The sequence below is a fragment of the Mus musculus genome, chromosome 7, assembly GCF_000001635.26.
Source record: "Mus musculus strain C57BL/6J chromosome 7, GRCm38.p6 C57BL/6J".
In the NCBI taxonomy this organism is placed as follows: Eukaryota; Metazoa; Chordata; class Mammalia; order Rodentia; family Muridae; genus Mus; species Mus musculus.
Genome location: NC_000073.6, coordinates 103,179,644 through 103,193,470, shown reverse-complemented (window position 1 = coordinate 103,193,470; position 13,827 = coordinate 103,179,644). Strand labels below are relative to the sequence as shown.

The window sequence follows — 13,827 nt, the reverse complement described above, 5'->3', positions numbered from 1 at the left end:
ATAAAAAGAAATGTAAAAAATAAAAATAAAGATATATATCTGACACTTTAAAAGAAAGTAGTTTGCATTCTCACTAAGACTCTCTGGAGAAAACTAATTTTTCATTTGCAAGTGGTTATTAATTGTAGATAGTTTCTGGGTTTGGTATGGGGTTTGTGTCCACTTCTGTCAATACTGGGACTCTGTTTCAGACCCATGCAGTCCCTGTGCATTCTACCACAGTATGTATGAGTTTATATGTGTGTTGACCCTGCTGTGTTTGGAAGGCCTCTTTCTTGTTTCCATCCCATCCTGCTCTTACAGTCTTTCTACCTCCTCTTCCTCAAAGTTTCATGAGCTGTGAGAGAAGGAATTTTTGGAGACATCTTATTTAGAACTCAGTGTTTCAAGGTCTCCCAAGTCTCCTAGCATTGTCTGGCTGCTCTATATCTGTCCATCTACCACAAAACGAAGTGTTTCTAATGATGTCTGAGCAAGGGAATAATCTATGAATATAGTAGGATGCCTGTAAGTATCCTTTTATTACTTCATTCTTTTAGCAGAACAGTAGTATTTTGCTATCCGGTGATCCTGGTCAATACATTATCACATTCTTAGCCATACAAGCAGCATAAAAGGATGGAGTCAATCACAAGGAGTGGGCCTCAAATCCAATCAGATGATGGTTGACTACTCCCACAACTTTTATGCCACTACTACACTACCACACCTTGCAAGCAGGTCATCATTGTAGATCAAAGGGTTTGTGGCTTGGTTGGTGCTTACGCATCTCCTTTTGTAGAATGCAGAGTACCTTCCTTCCAGTGCCATAGGGTAAAGGCTCTAGGTAGTCACCAGATCAACATCTCTGTATTCAATGATTTGTGTAAATGTTGTCTTCGGCAACAAGAGCTTGCCATCAGTTAGTGGGGAGCAAACAATTTGAATGATTTAAAGTAATTTCCAATATTGCTATATTGCTGTATGAAACATAGTGTTCATTTGAGGCCTTTTATCTAATATTAAAAATTTGAATGCATTGGTATATACAGATACCACAAATATCAGATAATGTGAAGAGAATGGACATTGGAAAATGAGTAATTAGAGAGCTTCCACATCAGGGAAAACTAGCAATACACAGATAACAATAGAAGACTTACACAAGAATGCTGTGTAAGACTATAAAATAAAATGACCACCTGTTTCTCAAATATATACACATTATGACAATATATCCTTACAGCCAAATCTCCATCCCATCCCCACAATCAGAAGTCATCCTTTCTTTCCCTATTAGAGCACTCATTTATCTTTGTATTCATATACCCAAGAGGGAGATAGAAATTCTAAGAGCTGGCAAAGTTAGAAAATCTCTTTGTATTTTTCTATATTTCATTTGCTTAGTGGAGCAGTACTTCAACTACAACCCCCAAAACAGGTCTTTAGAAGTGCCCGGTGATAGTGCAAATTATAAAAAAAAAAAAAAGACCAGAACAGTATTTATCTTTCCTCATTAAGTATTTCTCATTAGATTATTAACAGACAATAATAACCTGTGATCTGATGTAGGACTAGACACACAAGGTTGAAACTGTCTTGTTTTCCATCAGGGGAACTTTTTAACCTTATACATTTTTTTTTTCTATTAGAGAGCTTAAATTTATTCTGCGATCTTTGGCCTAAAATCCTCAAAAGTAATGGGTTGTCTACACACCCATAATGTCCATGTCAGCAACAGCGTCAAATGGAATTTATCATACAACAACACACCACCCATTTCCTTAATTCCAAAATTACAAAAGTATGTGGTTTACCATGATGTCAAGATTATGACTAAGGATTTAGTATTACCCTAACAAAAACAATCTCATAAAATTTTTTATTGCATTGAAACATTTCATGATGATTCATTGATTTTCCTATCAATAATTGAAATAAGATAAAAATCTAGAAGATCCATACTGTTATTGTTATTGTTGTTTTTCCACCAACTATTAATATAAAACCATGTCAATATTTTATTAGTCTCTATTTTGAAAGTTCTCTGTGGAGTGAATTTATCTCTCAAATAAGTATATTTTCTTTTTCACCTAATGCCATTGATCATACAGAAGAAAGTACATAAGATATAGTACATAGTGGATATAAGAAGATGCTACAGACCTGAGTACTCATGCTTCATCTTGGAGGGCTTGCCCATGAAAGACAGGAGTGTGGCACACTCATCCTTCAGGATTAATGACTCTCGTGATCCATAAGCCAAGAGCAACATGAAGAGACATTGCAGCTCAGTGCTCTGACTGTAAAGGCTTTACCTCACACCATCACAAATATTTCCCTTCTTCTTTCACACAACTTGCTGTCATGTTGATTTTGAGAGAACAGGTAGGTGTGTCTGTTTTCTATTTCTAGAGTACAATTATCCAAAATTTTAATGATATAAATGCATACAGATTTAGCATTTCTTGTTCTGTTGTTTAAAAATGGCTGTATGTTTCAAGGTACCTTCATGTGTTCAGGGAGAGCACATTTTGTTGTTTTCCATTCTTCTGTAGGCTGCCCATAGTCTTGGCTCAAGGGTTTCAAGATAAGCTTCAGGAGTATGACTCATCCTATTATGACATGACTGTAACCATCGTTTGTCATTGCATCTCCTCTCAATCTTACCTTTCTCTTTTCCATGTGATTGTATTGGGTCCCCTAGATAATCAGGAGATTTTTCTTACCTTGAAATTAACTGACAAACATCACACTGTCTCTAACATTAGTTCTCTTTGCAACAAAATGTAATGTGTTTAATTATTCTACCACTCCCAGTAAGCTTCCTACTTTCTTACTTCCATGTCAGAATACTCATTTTTAAAATTCTACTTTCAAAGTGCTTAGTCAGGATGATTTGAAAGTTCAACAGGGAATCAAAAGGGCAAAGAAAAAACATACTTTCAAAATCACTCACAGCTTTTAAATGTTAACAATATGATAAGAAAGTGTAATAAGTATTAGATACCTTTCAGTATTTTAAAGATAGATGTACAGTTAGAGTCCTTAAAAGATGTGTGTGTTTGTGTGTGTGCGTGTGTGTGTATGTATGTATGTATTTTTTGAGAAAGAGAGAAAATTATAATCATGAGTAATTACAAAAAGTTTTTAGTGTTTGAAAACATTTATATTGAAAAGAGAGAAAAAATAAAATGATAAAGACAAAACATGTAATTCTTAAAGGTGAAAGCTAAAATTCATGAACAAAAGAATTCAAATTTTATTTTTCATTATTGACAGGAATATACTGAATGATAGGTTGTAACAAACATATAAACAAACCATAAGAAGCTCTTATAATGGTAAATAAATAGAATTTAATATAATAAATTTTACTGAATACTGAACATGAATACATACATATACATACATACACATACACATGTGTGTATGCATGTGTGTGTGTGTGTGTGTGTGTGTGTGTGTGTGTGTGTGTCTAAGACAGGGTCTGAGGTCAACCACTGATAGTTACATAAGGGTCAACAAATGGAAAACCCAACATAAATTTGTCCTCTGACCTCTACATGTCTGTGTTGATTCCCCCCCTAACACACAAACCAGTAATTATAAATAAATTATACAATTAGTCAAAATATACATTTGTATATAATCAATATATTGGTAAATGTTACAACATCAAAAATAAAGAATGTCACCTAAAGAACAGGGAAAGTGGTTTTAAAGAGCTGAATTTGTATTTGTATAAATGAATTTTTCAACAGCATTATTTAATATGAAATTAAAACGAGTAAGAAAACAGTAGAATAGAATGATCAAAATTATGATTCACATATAAAGGCAAATGAGGCTAATATGAACATAAAGACCAGTTTTTTAAAAAATAGCAAGCCCGAGGGAAACTGTTCAGCTACAGTGGAATGATTTAGAATATGTGAACTAGCCCATGGAAACTTGTGAATCCCCAAGAAAGGAAATAATTATGACTTTTTTTTGTAAAAATAAATTGTTAAAAACATGTCTCAAGAAATAAAAGTCTTCAGTTATCGTTTCTTTCTTCATTCTGAAATTATAATTCCAGATTATAACATGAGATAAACAGATGCACAAGAAAAAAAAATAAAGATAAAAACAAAAATAAAATAACACACAGGCTTGTTTTATTTCACAGAGAATAGTTACAAATTGGTTTTTAACAAAAAATAGAAAATAAAGTCTGAAACTTTTAATAATAGTGAACAAAATAATAGGTATAAATTTTATAATTTCCAAGACTTTATCAAGAAGGTAGTTTAAATAAAGACAGAAATTAAATAAGTCAAGATTCGTGATAAAATGAAATTATTGGAAAATGTAAAGTATTTTGAAAATACTGATTCTAAAACAAAGATTGACAAAGTGTAGAACATTCTCTCTGATAATATCCCCTTCACCTGGAAATTCTACTTAAGAAAGAAAAGCAGAATTAATTAAACTTATACAAAACATGCTGCAAAGATATGTATCATATTTTGTAATTAAAATAAGACAAATGAATATTTAAATGGAATTAATATTGTAAATACACAGAAAAAATTTAACCTATTATTCTAGTCTTTCACTCTCTTGCTTAAGTTTATTCCAAGATTTATTATTTAGGCTGATGTAAATAGGATAATTTCTCTCTTGGTATGGTTGTTGGTAGAATATAGATGGATGCTGTCTTGTGTATTAATTCTGTATCTTACTTTGCTGACTGTGTCTATCAGCTGTTGCAGATATCTGGTGGAGTCTTGAAGAGCTTTTGTGAATAGAATCATATCAGCTGCAAACCAGGGTATCTTGACTTCACCCTTTTCTACCTGTATCCTTTTATCTCGTTCAGGTCATTGGTCTACCTAAGACTTTTGTGGGCTTAAAAAAAATGAAGATGCTAGTTAGGTGGATAGGCACTTTCTGTCTGTGTAAGCCCTCTTGGAAATAAGGAATCTATAAGGTTGGTCATTTTTGCTCACAGCAACAGCCATTCCTTATGTTTCACTTCACTTCCATTTTTTAGTTTCAAAAATATAAATGTCTGAAAATATAAACTGCTTTTTTAACCACACAAATGTCATTGCTAAGCTTCAATTTTGTTTTTAGAAAGTCACTCTTTTAGCCCCATGTGAAACAAGGTTATTCTTCTCTCACAGGGTCCTTTTCCTTTTTAAAGAAAGTGAGAGTTATGCCACCGATTTGTAGAAAGACATCTTGGATGTTAAAATAAGAGAGTAATTTAAAATAAAAATGAATATTGAAAAGGCAAAACTAAGTACAGTACCAGGCAACTGCAAACATGTCACGTAGGTGTGAATACTCCTTGGAGCTGAGTTCCATTTGGCTATGGAGTTAATGCAGGCTAGTCAACGATCCATTGCTGGTGACTCTGTGGAAAATGTCCTTGAAAATTAGTATTTACTTTGGTTATCACTCCACTGAGCCTCATATATTTGGCAGATTATTCAAGGTTAAGATACCAATTTGGCAATGATTGTTCTAAACTCAGGATTGTGGCTTTGGAGAAGTATAGAGGAACATAATGTTTACATAGCCAAATAATTTGAGTGCATTTGGCTCTTGGTTTACCTTCCAAAATTAGAATGTTTCAAGATATATAAAAGACACAATACTAATGCAAATCAAACAAATGAATGCAAACATGCACAAGTGGAAGTAAATAGGAAAGAAAACCAGAATCCTTTGGGAGGGCATGTAAGAAATTTCTATATGACCTTTTCCCAGAGTAGCCTTTCCAGTCTAGTCTAACAGTCCTTCAACTTTGAAATATGATGAAGTGCCAAAAAACTGTTTTATTAATCCACAGTCTGAGACAAACCAAGTAGTCTTGCAAATTGGCATCCACATTGAAGGATAAGAGCTATCCACTAAGACCATGAGTCTTCCTAGTTAAATCAAAGAATATGACAAACTCTTACCTTTTAGTGAATATGTGGAGAACATGTTCTCTTATCTGCTTTGTTCTCACACTGTAAATGATGGGATTGAGGGAGGGAGGAATGACCAAATAGAGGTTGGCAACAAGAATGTGAATGTAGTGTGGAATGTTGTGTCCAAATCGATGAGTGAGGAAAGAGAAGACTGATGGGATGTAGAAAACACAGAGAACAGCAACATGGGAACCACATGTGCTGAGGGCTTTTAACCGTGCATCCTGAGATGGGAGGCGAAACACAGCACGAAGAATGTACCCATATGAGATGCCAATAAGTACCAAGTTCAAAAGAAAGAGAGAGACCACAAAAAGGCCATACACAGCGTTGATATGGATGTCTCCACAGGACAATTTTGCAATGCCCATGTGTTCACAATAGGAATGGGCTATTACATGAGCTTGACAAAAGGGTAAGCGGTAAATGAGATAGACCATTGGGCATATAAACAAGGCTGGACGAATTACCACACATATGCTGATGCCCATCAGGACACGAGATGTCAAGATGGTTGTGTAGTGGAGTGGAGCACAGATGGCTACATAACGGTCAAAAGCCATGGCCATGAGAACCTCAGCCTCCATGCCAGTAAAGGCATGGATCAAAAACATCTGAGCCACACAGCCACCGAAGTTTATTTCATGGGCATCAAACCAGAATATGCCAAGCATACGGGGCACAGAGGTTGTAGAAAGAGCCAAGTCGACTGAAGAAAGGATGGCCAGAAAGTAGAACATGGGCTCTCGGAGAGAACGCTCTGTCTTGATAACTACCAGGATCATGGTATTTCCCATTAGGGCCACAAGATAAATACAGCAGAAAGGCAGAGAAATCCAGGCATGGATTTCCTCCAGACCTGGGATCCCAATGAGGAAAAATGTATCTGGGTGAGAAACGCTCCTATTATTATGGATTGTCATCCTGCACTGGTCAGGAGAGGTGACGTTCTTCTTCCTGTTAAGAAAAATGAGAGAAACACACACACACACAATCACACATAGACACACACATACACACACACACACACACACACACACACACACACACACACCCCAGAATGGGATAACAGGCAAGAGATAAAGACAGATCACACACACACACACACACACACACACACACACACACGGGATGGGGGGGGTGGAGAACACAAAATGATGATGAGGCAGTGGGGAATGAAGGGGCTAGTGTGTGAATTGTTAACAACATGTATAGAGTTGAACTCACTTTAACCATAAAACACAGCCTGTTACAGCAGATTAAGTGCTCACTCAATTTCTTAGCCATTTGAATAATTCTGACCACCTTCATATTTCAATTTTTCATTTACCTCTGGGCATAGGTACCACAGCAAATTCAAGGCAGATGTATAATTACTAGACCTCTCTTCTTCCTTTGGAAAAAAAATACAGAATGTTTTCATTCTGGGAATCTGCTCTGTTGTAGGATTCAGTATAGGAAAAGGGGAATACACTATAGAGGAGGCACAAATATCATATGAAATTTATAGTGAAAATAAATTATGAATTCAGACCTATAGGAAAGTTTGAACTCAGAAATTAAATTCTGACTTGTCAAAGGTATTGAGCATTATAGAGACACATGTATGAAAATGAATCTTAGCCCATACTTCCCATATGTGTCTCCAAGTACTGTCTTAATAACTCACCAGAAATTAGCAGGAACTCCACTGGCTCTTCTGTAGAACCATGGACAGCAGAGTACTTAAACTCCTGTCTGAGCAGCACACAAAAGACACATTTATATTGTGTTTCAAGTACTGTAAGGACTTTTCTAAAAATACATCACAGTTTATCCTCAGATTTAGACTTAGCTCTGGGGCTGAATCCCCAGAGACTGCTTATATAGTAAAAACAAAAACTAGGATTCCCTACCATAAAATGCTAAGGATAAAAACAGCCCCACCTATGAAGCTAAAATGATAACTAATGCATATAAAACTCATAGTGTGTGTGTGTGTGTGTGTGTGTGTGTGTGTGTGTGCACATGCCAGTACATGTATTTATAAAGACATGGCTATGAAGTTAAGAATTTACCAAATAATATTATAAAGCATTACTATTTTACTCCAGAAGAATATAAAAGTTCCAGGGACTTGGATATCTCATTGACTGCAGTAGAAATTCCATGGCATTCTGCTCCATAAAAACGCTGTCCCTGCATTGGCTTTTGTTATTTGACATCTCATACACACTGAATATCCCTAGCCCTTCATATCCATGCACCCTCCATAGCATGCAAGATCTAGACTAGTTCTCATATCCAGTGCTGTGGACTAGTGGAGGGAGCAGAAACTAAGGTTAGGATGTATTGTATGAGAAAAGAATAAGTAGAAATTTAAGAAAAAACAACTAATGCTAAAATGTTCTATCAAAATAAAAAGTCAATGCAAGGAAATCTAAGAAATGAACAGCCAATTATAACACTTTGAACGGGTTAAAATATTATTCCAAAAAGAAATGCAATCAAACACAAACAACAAAAAACCTGAAAAACCAAAACAAATTTAAAAAATAATGAGACATTTAATATGACAAATTTTTAAAAAGCAAAATAAATGTCCACAAAAATACCACTGAGTTCATTGTGTATAAATACAATTTCTTTTTTTTTAATATTTGTTTTTTTTTAATTGCTGAGTAGTACTCCATTGTGTAAATGTACCACATTTTCTATATCCATTCTTCTGTTGAGGGACATCTGGGTTCTTTCCAGCTTCTGGCTATTATAAATAAGGCTGCTATGAACATAGTGGAACATGTGTCTTTATTACAAGTTGGAACATCTTCTGAGTATATGCCCAGGAGAGGAATTGTTGGATCTTCCAGTAGTACTATGTCCAATTTTCTGAGGAAATGCCAGACTGATTTCCAGAGTGGTTGTACCAGCTTCCAATGCCACCAACAATGGAGGAGTGTCCCTCTTTCTCCTCATCCTCGCCAGCATCTGTTGTCACCTGAATTTTTGATCTTAGCCATTCTGACTGGTGTGAGGTGGAATCTCAGTGTTGTTTTGATTTGCATTTCCCTGATGATTAAGGATATTGAACATTTTTTCAGGTGTTTCTCAGCCATTTGGTATTCCTCAGTTGAGAATTCTTTGTTTAGCTCTGTACCCTATTTTTTACTAGGGTTATTTGATTTTCTGGAGTCCATCTTCTTGAGTTCTTCTTTTTTGGTTTTGTTTTGTTTTGTTTTTTAGTTTCTTTCTTTTTCTTTCTTTCTTTTTTTTTTTTTTTTTTCTGAAAGGACCCAGATATAGCTGTCTCTTGTGAGACTATGCCAGGGCCTAGCAAACACAGAAGTGGATGCTCACAGTCAGCTATTGGATGGATCACAGGGCCCCCAATGGAGGAGCTAGAGAAAGTACCCAAGGAGCTAAAGGGATCTGCAACCCTATAGGTGGAACAACAATATGAACTAACCAGTACCCCCCGGAGCTCGTGTCTCTAGCTGCATATGTATCAGAAGATGGCCTAGTCAGCCATCAGTGGAAAGAGATGCCCATTGGTTGTACAAACTATATATGCCTCAGTACAGAGGAATGCCAGGGCCAAGAAGTGGGAGTGAGTGGGTGGTGGAGTGGGTGGGGGAGCATGTGGGGGACTTTTGGGATAGCATTGGAAATGTAAATGAAATAAATACCTAATAAAAAAAGAAATTACAATTTCTTTTGTATGCTAGAAAATAACTGATATAGTAGGAAGAGATTTTGTGAAATCACTTGAGATAACTGGTAAAAACACCCAACTGAAGCAATGACTATTTCAGACTTTAAACTGCCTAACCACAATGGTTTTTTTTTCAAGGAGACAAGTTATCTAGCCACCCTAGGACTCCTTTCCAATACTTTTTTATTTTGTTTTGTTTTCTTCTAGTTACTCCACCCCCTATTATTAAAAGTATTTTTTCACATACAATATGTCCTTCTTATCATTTCCATGTCCTCCCTGTCAAGAGCCAGGCTAGACTCAGAGAGAGTTTCTGAGGAAGGGGTGTTTGGGAGAGGCAAAAGAGAGTGCTCAGTCAAATCATGGGTACAAGTCGACAGCCTTGTGTTCTGCTTGAGACAGCTCTCCAGAGATATCTAGACAGCTCATCAAGATAGCTTAACTCTCTTAGGCCAAAGCCTAGTCTTTTATTTACATATCAATTCAATTGCCAACCCAAGGCTGCCTTTTAATTATCAGCATTTTGTGATCTTAATCACTTTATTCATAGAAAAGGACAATAGAATTAAAAAAAAAAAAACATAGCAATGCATTCAGAGCTCTCCCTGACTTTGTAAGTACAGACAATAAGCTAGCTAGGTGGGACCCAGCTCTGAGATCACCATTCCCACCACTCCTGGGCATAAACTAGCTCTTTCCCAGGCTGACTTTAAACTCAGGTATCTAACTGCTTTTGTAAGCACAAACAGTAAACTTAGCTGGGTGGGATCCCGTCCTGTGATTACCATTCCCTAAATCTTTTCGTGTTAGTCCTTAAAAATTTCTGAGAAACTGGCTCATAGTGTAACTGCCTCTGTTCTTTTATGTCCATGAAACCCCTCATACAATTCATACTGCATCCTTATATTTTGCGTAGTTGAGAAATTCTATATTGAACTCATGTTTTCAAATGTCTTTCCCTCAGGCTGTCCTGAAGATTACAGGGTTTACCATTTTGCTAAGTGCACTAGACACACCCTCTCTTCCTGGACTCCTGCTGCCTCTAATTATCTTGTAGTCATTAACCTTGGCAGGAAGAATATTCCTCCAAAGGAGGATCATAAAGTAAAATATACAAACAAGTCTTATACCACTTAGCAAATTTCAACACTCACATAGGCCCACACCCTGCTGGCTCTGCTCCAGAGGCAAAAGTCATGACATGCCATCCCTTTCATGTGACCATACAACATACAAAACTCAGCACTGCCTATCTCCCCTCCCATTTGAATCCATAGAATGAAAAAAAAAAAAACCCTACAAAACAAGGCACATGAATCAGATACCCACTAGTTCATATACTTGGGAGTTCTTTGAAAACACTAAACTTAAAACAAATATATTCATATATGACCTGGTACAGATCTATGCAGGGCTTGTGCATGCTGCTTCAGATTGTGAAGCCATATGATCATTGCTCAGTTGATTTAGAGGGCCTTGTTGTTTATTGTTCATTCCCACTGGCTCTTACACACTTTCTGCCTCCTTGTCCACAGGGTTCCCTGACCTCTAAGAGGAAGGATTTTATGGAGACTTCTCATTTAGAATTGTGTGTTCCAAGGTTTCTCTCTGTGTGTGATTAGTAGATGGTTATTCCCCACCTGCTACAGAAGGAAGTTTTTTGGTGATCACTAAATAAGGCACTGATCTATAAGTACAGCAGAGTATCAGTAGAAGTAATTTTACTTTTCTCAGACCAGTAGTATTTGTTATTTCCATAGGTCTCTGGGCTACCTAGTCTCTCAATCTTGGTTACCCAAGCAATGTCAATATGGGTTCTATCTCCTGGAGTGGGCCTTAAGTCAAGTCAAACATTAGTTGGTTATTTCCATAAGTTCTGTGCCACCATTGCCCTAGAATATTTTGCAGGCAGGATATTATTATATATATAGGTTTTTGACTGGGTTGGTGTGTTTATTGTCATTGTTTGTTTTGTTTTCTTTTTCTTTTCATTTGTTCTGTTTTGTTTTGTTTTGTTTTGTTTTGTTTTGTTTTGTTTTAGGCTGGAAAGTACCTTTACATACCAAAAACTCTAGAACATAGGCGTAAAGGTTTGATGTAGGCACCAGCTTGACTTCTCCATGTTCAATGAATTATGTAAATATTCTGCTCAGCCATGAGGCCTTGCTGTCAGTTTGTGGAAAGCAACCTATTTGCTTGACATCAGCCTGATGGGGATTTCCAAATGACCCCTTTGGCCAACAACTCAATTGGTTGTAACCCAGTCCAAGTATTGGAAGCATTTTTTGGTGGCAAGAGATGGCAAACTGAGACTCTTGGTTTTCATTGTATGGATACTTCATTAGAGTTGCTTCTATACATTTTAGGAAATTCCCATTGCACTAGCTTTCCATAGAACACCTCAAATGTCCCTCCATTTTAGATGTTTCTTATGCATTCCCTCCCTCAACCTCATCTCCTTCTTCTCAGTCATATCTTCTCATTCCTGCCCCACAGCCCCCAATACACCCACCAAATTTATTCTATACCCCTACAGGGACATCTATGTGTCTCTTCTTCTATATGTATCTTCCCTAGGTCTTCAGAGTATAGTATAGTGGCTACTATACACATATAAGTGAATACATGCCATATTTTTCTGGGTCTGTGTTACCTCAGTCAGGATGATTTTTTAGTTCCATCTATTTGCCTGCAAAATTTATGGTGTCATTCTTTTATTACAGATAGTATTTTATTACAGATAGTAATACTCCATTGTGCAAATGTACCACATTTTCTTTATCCATTCTTTTGTTGAGGAAAATGTAGGGTTTTTTTTCTTTTCAGCTTATAGCTATTATGAATAGAGCACCAATGAACATGGTTGAGCAACTGTCCTTGTGATGGTATAAACGTCCTTTAGATTTATGTCCCCAAGTGTAGTTTACCTGGATCTTGAGGTAAATCAATCCCCATCTTCCTGAGTATCTGCCATTGTTCTCCATAGTGGCTGTATAAGTTTGGACCTTTAATAGCAATGCATGAAAATTCCACTTATTCCAGTGATGGCCGACTGGAATAAGCGGAATTTTCATGCATTGCTATTAAAGGTCCATCACTGGAAAGAGAGGCCCATTGGACACGCAAACTTTATATGCCCCAGTACAGGGGAACGCCAGGGCCAAAAAGGGGGAGTGGGTGGGTATGGGGGACTTTTGGTATAGCATTGGAAATGTAAATAAGCTAAATACCTAATAAAAAATGGAAAAAAAATTCTGCTTATTGCACATCCTTAACAACATGAGTTATTATTTCTTTTATTGATCTTAGCAATTCTGGCAAGTGTAAGATGGAATCTCAAAGTGTTTTTCATTAAATATCTCTGATGGTAAAGACATTGAACATTTAAGTGTTTCTCAGCCATTTGAGTTTACTCTATTGAGAATACTCTGTTTAGAGCTGTGACCGATTTTTTAATTAGATAATTTGTGATTTTGATATCAAGTTCTTAAGTTCCTTATATATCTTGGATATTTAGATATTAGTCCTATATTGGATGTAGAGTTGCTAAAAATATTTTCCTATTCTGTAGGCTGCTGTTCTGTCCAAATGACAGTCTACTTTGCCTTACAGCAGCTTCTGATTCTCCTTAGATCCCATTTATTAAGTGTTGATCTTAGTGTCTGCATTAAAGGTATTCTGTTCAGAAAGTCTTCTCCTGGAAAATGAATTCAAAGCTAATTTTCATTTTTTCTCCTATCAGGTTCAGTAGATTTCTCTTTGATCTGAATTTATGTTGAGATCTTTGATGAATTTTTGAAATTGTTAAGATTTGTGATAGGCAGTAAATATGGTCCTATTTGCACTTTTTTACATGAAGCAATCCAGTTTGATCAGCACAAATTCTAGTTCTAGTATTTTTTCCAGTGTGTATTTGTTCTTTTTCATCAAAGACCAGATGTTCATAAGTGTGTGGATTTATGTATGAGTCTTTAATTTGAATGCATTGATCAACATGTTGGGTTTTTATGCAAATAACATGCTTTTTTAATTACTAAGCTATGTAGTATAACTTGAAATCAGGAATGGGAAGACTTCCAGCAGTTCTTTTATTCTTCAGGATTGTTTTAGCTATCATGGGGTTTTGGTGTTCTATATGATGCTGAAAATTAACCTTTCAAGATCTGTGAAGAATTGTGTTGAAATTTTGAC

At 36.2% G+C, this 13,827-nt stretch overlaps 1 protein-coding gene across 1 annotated transcript; it reads right to left on the bottom strand.

Moving 5' to 3' along the window:
- Positions 1–5,929: 5,929 nt before the first annotated feature.
- Positions 5,930–6,868, bottom strand: Olfr592 (olfactory receptor 592). The gene has a single exon (NM_207556.2). The coding sequence runs from the start codon at positions 6,866–6,868 to the stop codon at positions 5,930–5,932; it is 939 nt and encodes a 312-aa protein (NP_997439.2).
- Between the last annotated feature and the right edge of the window lie 6,959 nt (positions 6,869–13,827).

Excerpts from the sequence above, each read along its gene's own strand:
- Olfr592 (NM_207556.2), bottom strand. The coding sequence starts at position 6,868 with ATGACAATCCATAATAATAGGAGCGTTTCTCACCCAGATACATTTTTC.